Source organism: Pongo abelii, chromosome 10 (assembly GCF_028885655.2).
Source record: "Pongo abelii isolate AG06213 chromosome 10, NHGRI_mPonAbe1-v2.0_pri, whole genome shotgun sequence".
NCBI lineage: Eukaryota > Metazoa > Chordata > Mammalia > Primates > Hominidae > Pongo > Pongo abelii.
The window spans coordinates 50,277,353-50,296,471 of record NC_071995.2 but is presented as its reverse complement, the minus strand read 5'-3'; the positions used below and the strand labels follow the sequence as shown (position 1 = coordinate 50,296,471).

General features: G+C 49.4%; 1 protein-coding gene across 1 annotated transcript; it reads left to right on the top strand.

Moving 5' to 3' along the window:
• The first annotated feature begins 8,197 nt into the window (after positions 1 to 8,197).
• On the top strand, positions 8,198 to 14,233 carry KRT5 (keratin 5). The gene is made up of 9 exons (XM_024257244.2): positions 8,198 to 9,064; positions 9,647 to 9,861; positions 10,645 to 10,705; positions 10,816 to 10,911; positions 11,053 to 11,217; positions 11,575 to 11,700; positions 11,950 to 12,170; positions 12,976 to 13,010; positions 13,568 to 14,233. Exons 1-9 carry the CDS (start codon positions 8,510 to 8,512, stop codon positions 13,864 to 13,866), a joined length of 1,773 nt encoding a protein of 590 aa, XP_024113012.1. The 5' UTR covers positions 8,198 to 8,509; the 3' UTR covers positions 13,867 to 14,233.
• The last annotated feature ends 4,886 nt before the right edge of the window (positions 14,234 to 19,119 follow it).

Below are 19,119 nucleotides of genomic sequence, written 5' to 3'. Positions count from 1 at the left end.
AGGGAAGCAGGGAGAGGAGGGAAGCAGGGCATGGTGGGGGCGGGGAGAGGGTCATGGTGAATGGAACTTTTGTTCACTCCTTGGCACGGCCCTGCCTGGGAAGGCTGATGGGTAGGTGCAGAGCATTTGGGCCTCATAGACCCAGAGAGCTTGCAGCTACATCTTGCAGGGGGCATTGTGGCATTGAAGACCCTAGTGGCACCCCCAGAATTTCTTCCTGGGTAGGGCTTGGGGCTTAGAGGTGGCGATCTGGTTAGGAGGGGTGATGGCATGGCAGGTCTGTGTCAAAGCTGGTTTGCAGAGGAGCATACCATTTTGTTTAAGTGGCATGTCTATTTGCGTGACTTCAGTATATGGGCTGCTGATGTTGCTTACAGGGATACTGGCTCTTCAGGGTCCCCTCAGCAATTCCCCTTATGTGCTGATTGAGAGCATAAGCTGTAGGAGCAGCCAGACCTGGGGTCAAATTCCAGTTTTGACAAATATTATCCATACGAGCTTAGGTAAGACATGTTCCTTTCTGAGGTTCAGAAAATGGGAATAATAATAGTGCTGATCACCTGTGGATGAATAGTAGGTAAGATAACGCATGCTACATTTTGGCACAATGTCAGGCACACAGTAAGCACTCACTATCCATTCACTTCAAAGAAGGGCTGGAGGAAATCAGGTCCAGTATCACCAAAAGCAACGAGGCTACGTATCTCAGTGAATGGTGCTAATTTCTTTTCTAAGTGGGGCAGCCTCATGCAAGGAGCTGGTCAGTCTCTATGAGGCCACAGGGTGGTTTGGCCCATCCCAAAGGATGCAAAACGCCAAATAATGCTCAGGCTGGGTTATTCCATTTCATACCCTCCTGATCATGGCCTCTGCTCATCCTGAACGAAGTGTTGCAGGGCCCTGTTTGAGTGTCTTGGCCATAAGTGGTTGTGGGGTTTGGAGAGGGGAGGAATAGAGGGAATCGCTGAAGCTTGGGCCAACACACTGGGCTACTCCCGAGGTATTAGGAAGTATCAGCGGTTGTTAGCCACGTCTCAGACATCTGGAAGGACTGCCCCAGGAGGCATCTGGGCTTTGCCCTGGGCCTAGTGCCAGGGTAGGAGGGAGATGGGTGTCAGGCGATCCCCAAGCTTCACCCTTCAGGACATTGTATAGGATTTTATAGGGAACCCCAATCCCCTGAGTCTTGCCTCAGAGTCTCAGTGGCCCTGCCCTGGGTTCTGGCAGTTCAGAGGAGGGAGGGGGTCTCCAAGGGCAGCTCCCCTGTCTATACTCCAGGGCAGGGGTCCCTCTCGCTTGGGGTTGCTGGAAGATGTTGAGGTATATTGACTGCTGAGTGGTATCTGGGCCCTCTCTGTTTGCTGCCTTCACAGGCTGTCCGGAGATTGAGGCCTCTGCTGAAGTCGTCCTCTTCAGAATCAAATCACAAGTCCTGCACTGAAAATCCAAGTACCCACAATGGTGACAACAAGGGCTTTTGGAGACACCCTTGCCTGGGCTCTTACCTAGGCTCTGTCACTTGCCAATTGCTTACCCTCTCTGGGCATCAGTTTCCTCATCTGCAAAACAGGGATCCTAATAGGCCCACCCCACGAGGCTGTGAGGAGTAAATGAGTTGATACATCCAGAACCATGCCTGGCTCACAGTCAGTGCCACTCAAGTGTGGCGATTGCTGTCATCTTTCACCAAGCCACAGAGCAAATCGGGGGCTCAGGCTTATCCCACGCTGTGAGCTTTTTGGGGATCATGAAAGTCCAGAACTTCAGAGAGACAAGCTGCCTAGAAATCGTCAGATACATCTCCACATCTCCCCCATTTGCAAGAGACAGCCAGAGAAGGCATCTGGGTCCTTGTTTCACGTTTTGTGCCAGAGAAGATGGGAGTGGGGAGGCACAGTGGAGGGAGGGAGGGAGCAGACAGAACCAGCACTGAGCACTGACCCCCTAACATTAAATCGGGAACCGGCAGGCATGGGGTTGAGGCTGTGAAGGGATCCACCCAGCTGGAGAGTGGAGGTGAGGCTGAAAGGCCCTGGGGAGCAGGGACTTGTGAATGAGCAAGAAATAGTGGGAGTCCTTGACAAGTGTTACAGAGGATGTGGGCTTGACTGGAGGCCCAGCTAAGCACTGTGAGGCTCTGGGCACGGGCAGAGGGAGTCATGTGGGAATTCTCACTCCTTATATCAGCCACTGGAGTAGAGGCGATCAGAGTCTGCAGACTGGTGGGCCCTCATGGCCTAGAGCAGGCAAATGCCTTTGAGGAACAGGCTTCGGTGCTAACTTAGGCTTGAAGGCCAGTCTACTCCCTGGAAAGACCCAGACCAGCACCTGGACATGAGGGCTCGGGACAGGGGAGGGGTGGGGAGCAGTAAAACCACCCTCACCCATCACGGTCACCTGTCAGCCCTGTCATGCACGCAGCCCTCGGGAAATGGCTCTCTGAAGGGGACTGAGACATGCAGCCTTGGACTGGGAGACAAATAGGCTCCTGCTGAGGCCCAGATGGGCAGTGCAGGGCAACATCAGCATGTGGGACAGGACCAGGACCCAGGCTTGGCTCTCACCTCACCTTGCCGAGGGCTTGGCGTTAGGCTCCACCTCCCTGAACTCTGCCTGTTCCTCTATGGATGGATCACTGGGGCTGATTTTTTTCTCTGAAACCAAGTCAGGCTAGCTTCCCTAACCCAGCCCTTGCACAGTGACCCGTCACTGTCAAGTGGTGTGGGCCACCATCCTGGGTCTGGTAAGGAGATCCTAGAGGAGACCCAGCCGTGTTCGAAGTCCTGGAGTCTGAGGGAGGAAATGGGGAAGGGCACAGGGTCACACAACCAGAGTCCAGAAGTCCAGTGCACGGCATCTGCCTTGGCCAAGTCACACATGTGGAACAGGACCTGATTCAATGACTGGCATGAATTGAAACGCTCCTGCACACTCTCTTTTCTCAGTTGCTTTTCACACTGTGTCTCCCTTGGAAGAAGTCTTAACCTGTTTTCACAAACCCTCAACAGTGATCGTTGGTCCAAGTGGACAGTGAGCAGGTCAGTGTTCACATGTGCCCACGGAACGTGAAGATGGAAGTTACGAGTGTGTCCCGGAGTCTGAGGGAGGAAATGGGGAAGGACACAGGGTCACAGTCTCACATAGACGGTGGGACTGGGGCCAGCAAGGTGTCCCCTGGCCTTGAGGACTGTGCAGATGCCGAGTGCATTTCCTGAGGGTGGCCCTGGGAGAGGCAACAGCTCCAGCCTCAATGCTGTCCTTTACTTTCTTTTCTCCCCCACCATAACCACCCACTGTACTGATTCGCCCCACCTGCCCTCCACCCATGATCATAGCTCACCTGACTCACCCCACCTGCCCCCCACCCATGATCAGTGCTCACCCAAAGCAGGAAAGCCAGATGGAATAAGCCTCTGTCTCCGGCACTTGCCCTCCCTCCCAGGACCAGGAAGCCCTGAGCCAAACACAAACTCGGAGGGGGCAGCTGCAGCATCTCCTCTGCCTCCCCGTTCCCAGTTGTGGCTACTGGTGAGAGAACAGAAAGTAGCAGGGAGAAATGGAACAGTGGGTGAGTTGGGGACATCAGCAAGCTTCCTTCTGCACCTCTGATCCTGCAGGGACACAACCTGGTGTAAATGAGTCGTGTCTCTGCCTCTCCACTGAAGAGGGAGGCTGCAAATCCCCAGAGTATGGGACACACTCACACCTACATTGTACGGCCAAGCTGAGGAAGTGCTAAGAGCCCTTCTTTGCATGCTCCAGTTTCAGATTCATATACGTAAAGTGTGAAGGACAGTGCCTGGCACATGGTCACTCCTATGTACGTGTTTATTTAAAAAATAAAACCACCCTCTATGAGAAAGCAAAGCGCAGAGGATTTTGCTGTATATCCTTTTTTAGTCCCTCTGACTAATTAAAGTATTTGTTGATTTCCAGCCCATAGTTTCAATCAACCAAGGGAGATTTTCAAAGAGTTTGGTATGCCATGAGCAAAACACCTTTCATACGAGGGAAGAACATTCCTCAGACTTGCAGGGGCCTGCTGGAGGGAAGCGGAGGGCTCTGCTCTGCACCTCTCCTGCCAGGGCCAATCGGCTGCTGAATCCAAGGGATGGGGGCCAAGGCTGCTCCCCACAGCCCCCTGCAGGCCTGCCCCTCCCTTCCTGCTCAGCCCTAGCCAGCTCAAAATTAAAATTCCAGCTTGCATGGCCCCTCCAATGAGCCCAGGCCCCTCCCTTCTCTCCCAGCTCCACAGGGCAAAACTATGCAGTGAGAGGTTGGGCAACTTGTTCAGGGTCCCAGACCTATCCACAGACTGGGTCAGGACCGAGACATGGTCCGGAGTGGTGCCACATGCTTTTGCACCTGTGCTGTGACCCACAATGTGTGCGAAGCCCGTGCACAAGAAAAACTGAACTCCACGAGGTCACTTGTCACTATGACCTCAATAATGGCAGCAGAGACTCACCTCCAAAGGCCCTCTGAGCCAAGGCTGAGCAGTTGCTTTACTTCTGGACATTTGCCTTTCTACCTAGTCTGGTTTTCAGACTGGGGTCTGAAAGCCCTAGAGACACTGGGCTCTATGAGGGAGGGGGTAGTGTGTCCAGCTCTGCAGATCCAGAGTGGCCACTCCCCTCAGGGCCCTGTGATCCTGAGAATCTAGCTAGGACCAGAGCTGGGACCCAGGTTGGGATGGGGGCAAGATTCCGCTGGCTTTGGGTGGAGGCAGGAAAATTCTTCCCTCAATTCCCCCCGAGGCTAGGGCTTTGTGAAGAGCTATCTGGGGCTGGCCCGCTGTTCCATCTGCCCTTCCCCATCCCTCGAATCTGTCTGCAGGCTCCCTGATGGGGCTGCCAACCATAGCCCAATGAATAGGGTGACTCACACCTCAACTATTGCTCCCCACTTTTTGTGCTGAACAAGCATGAGGTGGAAGGGCTGCAAAGTTGAGGCCACTAAAGCTTTCTTTCTCTCCTGGAGGGGCCTGGGGGCTGGGGTGGCACGTGCAGGCTACTTGTTAGTGGGCTCAGATGCAGAACACCCTCAGAATAAGGGCGAGGGAAGAAGAAGGATGGAGGGAAGCCTAAGGAATAAAGAATCCTAAATGCTAGATTAAATCCTAAATCCTAAACACAGAGCATACCCAGTGTGAAGGGGACAAGAGACTCATCCTGTAGACATGGACTCAGAGACAAAAGCAGATGGACAAGACTCTGGGACTCAGCATAGGGCTGGAGGATTCACAGAAATATATGTAAATATATATAATGTATATACATTCTGTTATATATAGGTTGGTGTAGATATAGGTTGGTGCAAAAACAATTGAGGTTCTTGCCATTGTCGGCTTCACATAACAATCTGGGGAAGGAGCAGAGGAAGAGGATTTTCTGTCTGTCAATTCACTCCAAAAAATATCTGCAGAACACCTCCAGTGCCCAAGGCTGGGCTGAGGGTGTGGGCCATGCAGAGATGTTCCCTAACCTTGGAGACTGCCCTGTTGGGGGAGACTTAGAGGATATGTACAAATGCTGTTCTATTGAACATGTTCTATTTATCATGCTCTATTAAATGTATCTTCTACTAAAGCCCTACAGATTGGAGTGCAGGCTCTGAGGAGAAGGAATCCTGGGCTGGGATGGCAGGATTTGCCTAACCCTTGTTCCACGAATGGATACCACCCTCTCCCTGGTGTCTGTGAAGGGCTTCTCCATGTGTGAAATGCTGACCAGGTCCTACATTCCCCACACAGCTCTGCGAGAGAGGTCAGGGCAGCCGGCTTACTGTCCTTTCTCTGATGGGGTGAGCAGCAGGGCGGGCCCTGCCCTGTCTTCTGCTGACGAGGAAAGCAGCACCCAGAGGAGAAGCTGAGCAACATGTCCCACCAAGCCTGGGAACTGCCTCTGTGGGGTGCCCAGCAGGAAAGCTCCCTGGTGAGCCTAACACATTCCCTCCCTTCCTGCCACAGTGAAATTCCAGGCTGGGGTGGGACTCTCCCGAGCTGCAGTGGTGCTGGTGCCTGGCTCCCCACCGGGAGCGGCTCCATTATTTATACCTGTCCAGGTCTGGCATTGAGGGAGGGGCTGCCCTGCCTGCTCACGGGAGGATTCCCACGAAGCTCGGACAGAAGAGTGCTGCTGCTTCTCCCATGGAGCACCCACACGCTCCCTGTTCCCGTGGAGCACCACACACTCACCATTGGTCCCTGGCACATGGATCTGAGCTTGGCACACTCTAGCAATCCTCAGACTAGCCAGAACGCATTCCTGCTCTGCCAAGTCCTCTTTCTTCACAACACAGCTGGGAGGAGAATGAATGGGGAGAAGAGAATGTCCCAGTGTCTCAGGAGGGGTGGGGCTTCCCTGAGGGCAGTGAGGCCTGTACCTGGGACCTGTGAGTGTATGTGGTGGTGGGGACATACCCCAATATCGATCTTCAAGTGGAGAGGGAGCATCCCACTACGAGTCCTCAGACACTTTCTTCAGGCTTGGATCTGTTCTGTTCTATCAGGAGCCAAGAGTCCCCTGGTATGTCTCAGGCCTCCAGGACACTCACATCTGTTCTCCAAAAAGCAACCAAATGTGAAAGTGGTGAGCTCAGCACAATTCATCTCTGAGGGTCTCAGAAATGCTCCAGCCAGGGAGGCCACCCAAACCGTTTTGCTCAAGACCTGTAAGACTGGCTCCAGCCATTGGTCTGTCTGCCGAGATTGACCTGTCAGCTGCTTGCTCATCGCAGCCCTCTGGTGAGAAGTCACTGTTTCATCTGATCCTCAGCACCAGGGAGTCATTTTCCCACAGCCTTGGCTTCCTTGTGGCCAACCGCAGGTCCTGGTGAGAGATTCCTGAGCCTGGGTCTGGTCCTGTTCTTCTACTCTTGAGAACATAGCCCCTCCTCCCTGAGGCTTTGAACCCATCCCCATTGCATTCCTACCTCCAGCCTCGGGCCACAGGGCGCCCCCCACAGCTCTGAACAGCCCAAGCACTGTCCTGCCTGAGAGCCCTGCTTCTATTTGGGGGACGGCAGAGAGGTGGCCCCACTCAGATCTGCTGCCAAAAAGAGTGGGTGTGGTTTGGAACAGATGTGTGTTAAAACCTCATCAGAAACCCCCTTTCCTCCACCTGGTGCCACAACCCCCCAGACAAGTTTTACAGAGGGGATCTCAAAGGGCCCTCCCTAAAGCAACTGGCAGATTGTCATGCCAGCTGCCTGGGCCCACAGGCCTGCTCTGGCTAGCCTTTCTGGCAGGACAATCCATAGACTTAGAATCCCGTTTTCCATTGCCTTGGCCCTGAAGGAGGCTTTGGGCTACGGCATAGAGAAAGCAGAGCAAGTCCCGCTGCTTGGAACAGGGTGGTTCGCCGTTATAACAGGCCGTCAGACTCTCAACATGTTCCTGATGAGATTAGAAGCTCCTGCAGGTATGTGTTTGTGGCGGCCTTCAGCCTGTATCAACACATACAATGACTCATTTTTTCCCTAGTAGAATAGAGCTTGCTGGAACACACCTGGGGGGCTGGGGAGCCGGCAGAGTAGCTACCCCTGAAGAGAGACGCTATAGCCCATGAGTCTCAGGGTTTTTTTTTAAGGGATTGCATGGGATCCCTGGGTTTCCTAAGCCCCCCACAGAGTCCTGCCCAGGCCAAACAGCAAGGAAAAGGTCAAAGGGCAGAAAAAATGCTGAGTTAGGAGGAGTTATGGAAGGATAAACCTGGCCCTAAAGAGGTCAAAGTGGTTTATAGGGGGCGCTGAGGGCTTCCCACATTCTCTGGCCTAAACCTTGCAGGCAGATCTGCCCAGTGGGCTCTGGGGTAGCTGTGCCTTCCCTAAGAAAGAAATTGTGCAGAAAAGGATGAAACTCTATTTTCCCTCTAGCACATAACCAAGATATAAGGCTACAGATTGCCTTTCCCAGAGGGGAAAACCCTGCAGCAACCTGCTGCCTGGAAAAGTGTAAGAGCAGATCACTGGGGAATCGTTTGCCCCCCGCTGATGGACAACTTCCCCAAGCTGGAAGGGCAGGTGCTCAGCATGTACCGTACTGGGATGGTTGTCAATACCCCTGGTCCTGTAAGAGTCCCCAGGACACTGGCCATGCCAATGCCCCCTCACTTCCTGGCATCCTTTTTGGGCTGCTCACAGCCCCCAGCCTCTATGGTGAAGATATACTTGCTAGCAGCGTCACTAACTTGCTGCCAAGAGATCAGTGCTGCAAGGCAAGGTTATTTCTAACTGAGAAGAGCCTGCCAGGAAGAAAGCGTTTGCACCCCACACCACTGTGCAGGTGTGACGGGTGAGCTCACAGCTGCCCCCCAGGCATGCCCAGCCCACTTAATCATTCACAGCTCGACAGCTCTCTCGCCCAGCCCAGTTCTGGAGGGGATAAAAAGGGGGCATCACCGTTCCTGGGTAACAGAGCCACCTTCTGCGTCCTGCTGAGCTCTGTTCTCTCCAGCACCTCCCAACCCACTAGTGCCCGGTTCTCTTGCTCCACCAGGAACAAGCCACCATGTCTCGCCAGTCAAGTGTGTCCTTCCGGAGTGGGGGCAGTCGTAGCTTCAGCACCGCCTCTGCCATCACCCCGTCTGTCTCCCGCACCAGCTTCACCTCTGTGTCCCGGTCCGGGGGTGGCGGTGGTGGTGGCTTCGGCAGGGTCAGCCTTGGGGGTGCTTGTGGAGTGGGTGGCTATGGCAGCCGGAGCCTCTACAATCTGGGGGGCTCCAAGAGGATATCCATCAGCACTAGCGGTGGCAGCTTCAGGAACCGCTTTGGTGCTGGTGCTGGAGGCAGCTATGGCTTTGGAGGTGGTGCCGGTAGTGGATTTGGTTTCGGCGGTGGAGCTGGTGGTGGCTTTGGGCTCGGTGGCGGAGCTGGCTTTGGAGGTGGCTTCGGTGGCCCTGGCTTTCCTGTCTGCCCTCCTGGAGGTATCCAAGAGGTCACTGTCAACCAGAGTCTCCTGACTCCCCTCAACCTGCAAATCGACCCCAGCATCCAGAGGGTGAGGACCGAGGAGCGTGAGCAGATCAAGACCCTCAACAATAAGTTCGCCTCCTTCATCGACAAGGTGAGCTACGATCTTTTGTAAAAAATCACTGTGAGTCTGAAATAAATGCCAAAGAGAGAGGAAGAGGGAAGATGTTTTGGCTGTGTGCAAATACCTTTATAGTTGTACAGTTCTGTGTTTCCGTTTTTTTCTGTGCCCTGGATTTGTGGACATGTTCTGAATTAGACTGGCAGCTGGGAAGGTAGAATTATTTCTTCCCATTCAAAGGTTAGCTCACAAGGGCCTCTTGACAACTGTTGGACAGAGAGATGAATTCCATGCCATATATAATGGGGCTGACTGTACAGGAAGGTAGACAAGTGCATGGGCAGCAGCCTGAGTGCCTTTGCAGCCACCACTGAGCCGGGACACACTCCAAGCAGCACTCCTAGTGCTTTCTGTGCCCTGGATAGGTGTCCTATCTCCCCCCTGGAAAAGTGAGTTTGGGTGCCCCAGTCTGCACCTCCCCTGCTGGGGCCCAGGGCCAGGCACAGTGCACAGGAAAGCTTTAGAGGGCCAGAAAGAGGTGGGAGGCACCTTAGTGAATTGATCACAGAACATAAAATCCAAGTTTCTCTATCTTCAAACTCTGCTCCCCTCCAGGTGCGGTTCCTGGAGCAGCAGAACAAGGTTCTGGACACCAAGTGGACCCTGCTGCAGGAGCAGGGCACCAAGACCGTGAGGCAGAACCTGGAGCCGTTGTTCGAGCAGTACATCAACAACCTCAGGAGGCAGCTGGACAGCATCGTGGGGGAACGGGGCCGCCTGGACTCGGAGCTGAGAAACATGCAGGACCTGGTGGAAGACTTCAAGAACAAGTGAGTTGGGGTGGGGGGTGGACACAGGAGAGGGTGGTGTCTTCTTGGCACCAGATGGGCTTCATTACTAGTGTATTACCATGCCTTCCTTGGGGGCTGGGAGGATATACCTTCCGTGGGCACCTCCAGTACTAAAACAAACAAACAAATACATAAGCCAGGCTCACGTTTAGAAAGTTCCAGCCCCAGGCTCAGGCCCTCTGCAAGGAACTTAGCCAACAGCCAGAGCAACATGCTCTGTGCCCTTGGCACGACCTGATGAAATCTGCCCTGATGTGAGGCTTGCTCTCTGGGGCTTTCCTCCCCGGTACATGGGCCTTTGGATAGATTTGTCTCAAAGCAGGAGCTGGTGACATAACCCAGCTTGGTGGCTCAAATAATTTCTTTAGTCTTACGAACCAGCAACTAGGATGCTAGATTTAATTTTGTCTCTTTTCTTTTTTTTTTTTTTTAAAGCCTCTGAAAGCTCAAAAAAGAACACTAGAGAAATTGACTAGGTAATGCACTTGGGGAGAAACAGCACAGCTTTTCTGCAGGAATCTGCTTGAAACAACTGAATTAGAGCAATAATAGAATTATTATATGGTAGGCAGTTACAGAGAAAGCAGTATTTAAATGGGGAGGGACCTTGGCCAGAGGTTCATGCTACCAGTGTCCCCTCCCTCTCTGCCTATGAGAAGCCCCTTCCCACTGCAAAAGTAGGCTTACAGTTGACTGCATAATAAAGACCCCTTACCTGTTGCTCATCCTCCAACAAACACTTCCCATCCCTTTCACCACCAGGTATGAGGATGAAATCAACAAGCGTACCACTGCTGAGAATGAGTTTGTGATGCTGAAGAAGGTGCGTGTGGGTGGGAGAGAACTAGCAGCCTGCAGCTATGCTCTCTAAGCATGGAGCTCACTTAAGTAGGGTGACGGTGTGTGCAGTGCCAACCATCCCTGTTTCCCCAGGATGTAGATGCTGCCTACATGAACAAGGTGGAGCTGGAGGCCAAGGTTGATGCACTGATGGATGAGATTAACTTCATGAAGATGTTCTTTGATGCGGTAAGAAACTTATCTAAATTTTTCACATGGGTGGGTTTTTTTCCTCAAGTTGTCATATCACAATGAGTGGAAGATTTGAATGGAACTGACATTAAATAACATAACACAGAACCAGATGACCGACTCCAAATCTCCCTGCAGGAGCTGTCGCAGATGCAGACGCATGTCTCTGACACATCAGTGGTCCTCTCCATGGACAACAACCGCAACCTGGACCTGGATAGCATCATCGCTGAGGTCAAGGCCCAGTATGAGGAGATCGCCAACCGCAGCCGGACGGAAGCCGAGTCCTGGTATCAGACCAAGGTGGGTGCTCTAAAGACTGTCTCCTGAGTGAGGGGACACACCCATGTCTAGGATTCTAGGCCATGATGACACTAAGAATGGGGCTCCTGGAACCTGCTGAGGCCCATTGGGATGCTTTATAGGAATGGCCTTGTAGACAATTTCCATCTAAACCCAAGGACCTGAGAAAGAATCTCACTCTGAATCTCATACCAGTGTCTCCAGGAGAGCAAATGCACTAGACTAGCTCGAACTTGGAAAAGCCTGAACCAGCCCCACACTATTTGCCACCACTTAGTACTCACTGCCTGTGAACTTTGGGAAAGTTCTTCCCATTCTCATATAAACAGAATCTTTCCTCTTTCCTGGCCGCATCAGTATGAGGAGCTGCAGCAGACAGCTGGCCGGCATGGCGATGACCTCCGCAACACCAAGCATGAGATCTCTGAGATGAACCGGATGATCCAGAGGCTGAGAGCCGAGATTGACAATGTCAAGAAACAGGTAGGGTGAGATTGAAAGAGGGCAAGGAAGGGGCCTGAGCTCTAAAAGGAACACCTATTTTGTTTTATTTTGTTTTACTTTTGCTAAACACACGCAGCTAGATCCAGTACCAGTGTTTCAGTGTCCCGCCACCCACGATGTACTGGTTTCTCTCTGGGATTCATGATAGTTTGGTTTGCCTGACCCAGAATCTCAGAAGGAGACACCTCAGGTCCCAAGCAACCCCACTCTCCTCCTTTCTATCTGTAGTGCGCCAATCTGCAGAACGCCATTGCGGATGCCGAGCAGCGTGGGGAGCTGGCCCTCAAGGATGCCAGGAACAAGTTGGCCGAGCTGGAGGAGGCCCTGCAGAAGGCCAAGCAGGACATGGCCCGGCTGCTGCGTGAGTACCAGGAGCTCATGAACACCAAGCTGGCCCTGGACGTGGAGATCGCCACTTACCGCAAGCTGCTGGAGGGCGAGGAATGCAGGTGAGTAGACAGCATGAACTCAAAGTGGTCCTCAGCTGATAAAGCGAAGCTGCTCTACTGTGGGGTGTACAACACACATACATGAGATCAGTGACTTGTGCGTGATAATGACACATCATCAACACTATTTCAGTCTGACTCATGGCCATATAACTGACCTCAACTCACTTTTCTGGTCTCTTTTTCCCCACCAGTGTTCCTGGGCACTGGCTGTCCTCCAAGCACCTGAGTAACTCAGCAAACATGTCTTGACACTTGTGCCTTTTCTGCTATTGCCCACGTTCTTTGCTCAACCTTAATATCCATGTCATGCCCACCTCCATCCACCCTTGTCCTCAGTACCCCTTCCTTCAGGAAGCCTTTCATGTTTACTCCAGCTGAGTTAAACTCACCTACCTTTGGATTGTCAAACTACTGTTTGCTTCAACCTCTGACACTGCCCATTGCCTACTTTCTGTTGGAGGAATTTCTGTCCGTGCCAAGTTCTCTCACAGAATGTAACTCCTACAAGGCAAAAACTGCTTTCGACATAATCACATTTCCCAAATCTCTTATACTTTCCCTATAGTGGGTGGAGGAGAATGTGAATTATAATTCTTTCCTAACAACTTGTTTCTAGGTCAATCCCTCTTCATTGGAAAATCCCTCTGGAGAGTTCTCCCTTCCTTTAACTTAAGCAGCTTTTGGGTATACAGACTCCTGGCTTATGGAATGAACTCGAATCAAGAGGATGGGACTTAGCCACATAGACTAATGCTGTCTTTTTGGGAGCTGTTAACCCTTAATTCAATTTTTCCCCTTTCAGACTCAGTGGAGAAGGAGTTGGACCAGTCAACATCTGTAAGTAGCTTTGAACAGACGTTAATAAAGACAATAATATGGGATATATTTAGTGCCAACTCAGAATTCTGCTGTTTCTATATCCAAACTTTTCCCATCCCAGCATATGGTTATTTCTAATAATACACTTAGTAAGTTGTGGGTGGTGGAGGGGAAGGACAGATTGGGACAGGAAACAAACTGGCTCATGTCTCATCTCTTAAAGGGTAAGCCATGCATCCTATGCTTCTTGAACCCTGTCCCCTGCCTTGCCCCTAGTACCTAGCTCCCTTCAGTACCTATCTCCTCCCCTCAGTACCTAGCTCCCCTCAGTACCTAGCTCCCTGTGGTACCTAGCTCCCCTCAGTACCTAGCTCCTCTCAGTACCTAGCACCTTGCCTCTTACGCTCACCCACTTTTTTAGGGACCTTAACTAAATGACAGTTCTTCTGGGCCTTGTTTGCTACTCCGTAAAGGGGGCCCAGTAGAGTGCTCCAACACCGGCAGATCAAATAAGTGGGCCATGCAGGATCAGCCTGGCAGATGGTCTCACTGAGTCCTCCCTCCTTTCCCTGCAGCTGTTGTCACAAGCAGTGTCTCCTCTGGATATGGCGGAGGCAGTGGCTACGGCGGTGGCCTCGGTGGAGGTCTTGGCGGTGGCCTCGGTGGAGGTCTTGGCGGGGGTGGCAGCGGAAGCTACTACTCCAGCAGCAGTGGAGGTGTCGGCCTAGGTGGTGGGCTTAGTGCGGGGGGCTCTGGCTTCAGTGCAAGCAGCGGCCGAGGCCTGGGGGTGGGCTTTGGCAGTGGTGGGGGTAGCAGCTCCAGCGTCAAATTTGTCTCCACCACCTCCTCCTCCCGGAAGAGCTTCAAGAGCTAAGAGCCTGCTGCAAATCACTGCCTTCCAAGTGCAGCAACCCAGCCCATGGAGACTGCCTCTTTTAGGCAGTTGCTCAAGCCATGTTTTATCCTTTTCTGGAGAGTAGTCTAGACCAAGCCAATTGCAGAACCACATTCTTTGGTTCCCAGGAGAGTCCAGTTCCCAGCCCCTGGTCTCCCGTGCCACAGTTCTATATTCTGCTTCAAATCAGCCTTCAGGTTTCCCACAGCATGGTCCCTGCTGACACGAGAACCCAAAGTTTTCCCAAATCTAAATCATCAAAACAGAATCCCCACCCCAATCCCAAATTTTGTTCTGGTTCTAACTACCTCCAGAATGTGTTCAATAAAATGCTTTTATAATATAAGCTGGTGTGCAGAATTGTTTTTTTTTTTTCTTCTAGGTTTACAATCAGCCTAGAGATACCATGAGGGTCAGTCTACTCAGATGTGATTGGTTCTTTTGATGACTCACAGGGAGAATGGGCTAACATTTAAGGGAAAGTGGCTATCGGGTGTGGCCCAGAGACTCCAAGAAGCACAGAGATTGTAAAGTCTCTGCAATGAAGGAGTCTCTGGAGGGCATTAATGGGCGTGTGCTTTGTACTGCAATTTAGACAGATTTTAGAGCCTTTTGTTAAAGAGAGCCCTATGCAAGGTGAGATGATTTGCAAGTAGCAGCATATTTGGGCTTAAGCAAAGTTTGTAAATGAAGAATATGTTGCCTTCAGGACCTCCAAAGACCTAAAAGATGTTGGGCCTATTGTAATATTGTGGGCGCTAAGATGCTCAATAGCTATTTTTTGACAGTGTCAGGGATGGAGTAGTTCTTGGTTTACCAAATAATTTCTGAAATTTAATGTGGCAGGACTTTGCATGACCTGTGGGACAATGGCACACCCTTTTTTTCTGAGCTCCTTGGTATTTATATGTCCTGAATGAGTGTATCAAATGCATCTCTTTGGAGGAGGATTCAGCAATGTAAATCATATCTGTGCCCCTGGAGAAAGTAAGATGCATTTAAGAGCTTGGCTGCAAAAATTGCATGTCATGGCAGCGCTGTTGAGGCACTCCCTGAGTATCTGGGAAAGCTGCGTCGTGCCCCCTTGGTGGTGAAGCGAGTTGTGACTGAGAAGCTGCTGCAACGGGCATTCAACAGAATATTCGACAGCCAAATCCATAAGAAGGAAATATCTACCAGCTGCCAATTGGCTAAGTCAATAATTTCAGTAATATTGGGTATGGAGCCTTAGTAGGCATGACCATGACATTATGGTTGTGGTAATCCACTGTGAGGCACCATTCATTTTTCCCAAGTTTAAAAATAGGCCAAATTAGGTTGTTGATGGAAAAATAATGGATATAAACAACCCTTCTCTAAATAGATCCTATTTAATGAGCTTCACTCCTTAAAGGTCCTGTTTTAATTTACACTGGGGCATATTAACTATTTCAACTAGGGGTTGGGGAAGCCCATGGTGTCCCATTTTGTCAAACCAATTTATAAATGCCAAGGACTTGATTTAATTTTAATTTATGACTTATTGGGTTAGACTGTCCATGCCCACTGTGGGATACTTTAGAGGATGCTATGATTGTGGGAAATTTAAGCAAGTCAGTAGTTCTGCTAATTAAAGTGAGGCATGCCTGTTTGTTCTCTATTTTGCGTTCATTAACTTGCCCAAGATTACAGGGGTACCTTGTTTAAATTTAATTGGATCCCCAGGTATAAGTATTATTTGAGCTTCAGTATGGATTAAGGCCATGAAGAATTGTCAATTATTGTATGTCAGCAAATGTGAAAGTAAATTCAGAATTTATGTGATGGAGACACCAAGACAGCCTGCACACCTTTTTATCTTTTAGATGTATAAATTATTTTAGCCAATTTTGGATTTCCAATTGTATCAAATTACGGGCCTTTGTTTTAATTTTTTGTTTCTTCTCCCTGTTTTCAGGTTTCTCTCTCTCTGTCTATCTTTCTTGTGGTTTCTGAATATAATTTGGCAGGAGAGGAATTCTCTCTACTCTGCCCTTATTTATATATGTATTCCTCCAAGAAGCCTCAAATCTGTACTGTCAGGGCTCGAGGCCTCCCCCATGGAAATAGTTGAATTAACCTTTTGGCTGTGCCATGTGTGTTTTTCCCTATAGCCCAGAGGATGAGGATCTTTTCTGGTAACAGAGGCATAGGCGGTGGCAGCGGCGGCAACAGGAGCAACAGCAGCAAGAGCAGCCAAGACATTTTACAAGACTTTAGTTAGTAAGCACTCTGGTTTTTTGTTTTTTGTTTTCCTACAGAGTTTTGCTATTGTTGCCCAGGCTGGAGGGTAATGGCGCAAACTTGGCTCACTACAACCTCCACCTCCCAGGTTCAAGAGATTCTCCTGCCTCAGCGTCCCCAGGAGCTGGGATTAAAGGCATGCGCCACCATGCCCAGCTAATTTTGTGTTTTTAGTAGAGACGGGGTTTCTCCATGCTGGTCAGGCTGGTCTCAAATTCCTGACCTCAGGTGATCCACCTGCCGTGGGCTCTCAAAGTGCTGGGATTACAGGCGTGAGCCACCGCGCCTGGCTGCCATCTGTTTTTAGGAGTGTGGCTTCAGTATGCCACGTAGTAACTGCTCTTCTTCCACATGAGTGACCACCAGAAGGGACCACATATCAGTCTTTTCCCTGAAAACTCCACAGAATGAGGGCCGGCACCCGCTTGAGACACACAACCAATAGTCACGGGGTAAGAGCCATTCCCCTGAGCTTAGCATCAGTCCCAGTTTATGCTGGAATCAAGAAATACAATTCAATATGGGACATACAGATAGGTCAGAGCTGAGGAACATGATCCAGGGCCTCCTTAAGAGGGCCCCCAATCCCATACTCCTGTCCTTAAATGCCAATTTTTGAAACTTCTGACTTGGGTCAATTAAATCTATAACAGAGGCTCAGCAGAACTCAGTAAATGCAACGCAAAGCAACACAGCTCAAAGTGCAAGTTTGCCAGCAGGCAGCAACACAACTCAAAGAGCCCCCTAGTCAGCACACAGCAACCCAGAGCAAGACAGCAGAGCCAGACTGGAAGCCAAAGCAGGAAAGAAAAGACTCCAGTGGTAGCAGTCATCATCTAGACATCTAGTAGGCTCACAGTGCTGATTGTCATGACCATCTTCCAGAGGCAAGATGGACAGCCACACAAAATTTTGTTTAGCTATTGAGACTGATGACATCACACACACACACACACACACACACACACACACACACACACACACACACACTCCAAGAGGGGATGAATGGATATTTAACTCAAATAATAAGGCTTTCTGAGGAAAGCAAGGTAGGACTTCCAAGCTGGTCCAAAAGTGGCTTGAGTGAGCAGGGTTTTTTATGGCATCAGTTTTTTTATGGTAATTAGGGGTGGGACCTGCATGTGGTTTGAAGTTGGAAGTTGCTATCAGTGCCAAAGGAAGGAACACCTCGGTTTTCATATCAGTTTTTCCAGATATGAGCATAGTAGGAAAGGGAGGCAAGGGGCTTGCTTAGAAGCTATCAGCAGTCAAGCATCAGTGCAGTCAAGATGGTTTAATGTTTAAAAAATCATGTAATACACAAAATGAATAGAATAAAGGGAGATAAATCAAATGGCCGCCCAAAAAAACAAAAAATATTATACTTAATAGTAAATGAAACTTTTCTATTGAACAAAAAGGGGGTAAGGATAACTATTATCACCAAGATTATTCAACTTTATACTGGAGATCTTAGCCATTGCAATAAGGCAAGACAAAGAAATAAGCATCTTCCGGATCAGAAGAAAAGCAAACTGCAGGCGATCACATATGACATAATTGTATATATAGAAAATTAAAATAATCTACAAACTACTAGAATTAATAAGTGAATTTATCAAGGTCACCAGAAAATCAATGTACAAATATCAATTATACTTCTGTACACTAGAAAACAACAGTTAGAAAACAAAATTTGAAAGATATTTTTAGTAGCATAAAAAATCTAATACCTAGAAATAAACTTAACCAAAGATGTGTAAGACAAAAAACTAAAATGATCCTTTTGAAAATATTAAAGAAGACCTAATAAACAAAGGTATATGATATCTTCATGGATTGGAAAGCTTAATATTGTAAATACATCAATTTCTCCAAATTGAACTATGGGTTTAATGCAATTTCAATCAAATTTTCACAGATGTTTTGTGGAAATTGATAAATCTATTCTAAAATTTGTGTTGAAATGCTATGATTTGAATGTATTGCCTCCAAAATTTGGATGTTGCCAATGTAATGATATTTAGAAATGGGGCCTTTCAGAGTTCAGAGGCTTCACACAGGATTCAGTTAGGTTGCTCTTCTGCTCTTCTGCCAGTTGAGGAGATAGCATTCCTCCCCTCCAGAGAATGTAGCCCCCATTAGACAACCAAACCTGTCAGTATCTTGATCCTGGACTTCCCAGCCTCCAGAACTGTGAGAAATAAATTTTTGTTTGTTTAAACTACCCAGACTCAGCTATTCCATTATAGCAGCACAGAATGAACTAAGACAGGAAATGAAAAGGAGCTAAAATAGTCAAAACAATCTTAAAAAAGAAGAACAGCTTTTACACTGTTGGTGGGAATGTAAATTAGTTCAACCATTATAGAAGACAGTGTGATGAGTCTTCAAAGATCTAGAACCAAAAATACCATTTGACCCAGGAATCCCATTACTGGGTAGATACCCAAAGGAATAGAAATTATTCTATTATAAAGATACATGCACGTGTATGTTTACTGCAGCACTATTCACAATAGCAAAGACATGAAACCAACACAAATGCCCATCAATGATAGACTGGAAAAAGAAAATGTGATATGTATACACCACAGAATACTATGCAGCCATAAAAAAAAAAAGAAATCGTGTCCTTTGCAGGGACGTGGATGGAGCTGGAAGCCATTATCCTCAGCAAACTAATGCAAGAACAGAAAACCAAACACCACATGTTCCCACTTATGAGTGGGAGCTGAACAGTGAGAACACATGGAGACAGGGAGGGGAACGACACATGCTGGGGCCTATCGAAGGGGTTGGGGGAAGGGAGAGCATCAGGATAAACAGCTAATGCATGCGGGGCTTAAAACCTAGGTGATGGGTTGATAGATGCAGTAAACCACCACGGCACATGTTTACTTATGTAACAAACTGGCAGATCCTGCACATGTATCCCGAAACTTAAAATTAAATTAAATTTTAAAAAAT

Excerpts from the sequence above, each read along its gene's own strand:
- KRT5 (XM_024257244.2), top strand. The coding sequence starts at position 8,510 with ATGTCTCGCCAGTCAAGTGTGTCCTTCCGGAGTGGGGGCAGTCGTAGC. Across the intron at positions 10,706-10,815 it reads AGTTTGTGATGCTGAAGAAG|GATGTAGATGCTGCCTACAT; the intron begins GTGCGTGTGGGT and ends CTGTTTCCCCAG. Across the intron at positions 13,011-13,567 it reads AGTTGGACCAGTCAACATCT|CTGTTGTCACAAGCAGTGTC; the intron begins GTAAGTAGCTTT and ends CTTTCCCTGCAG.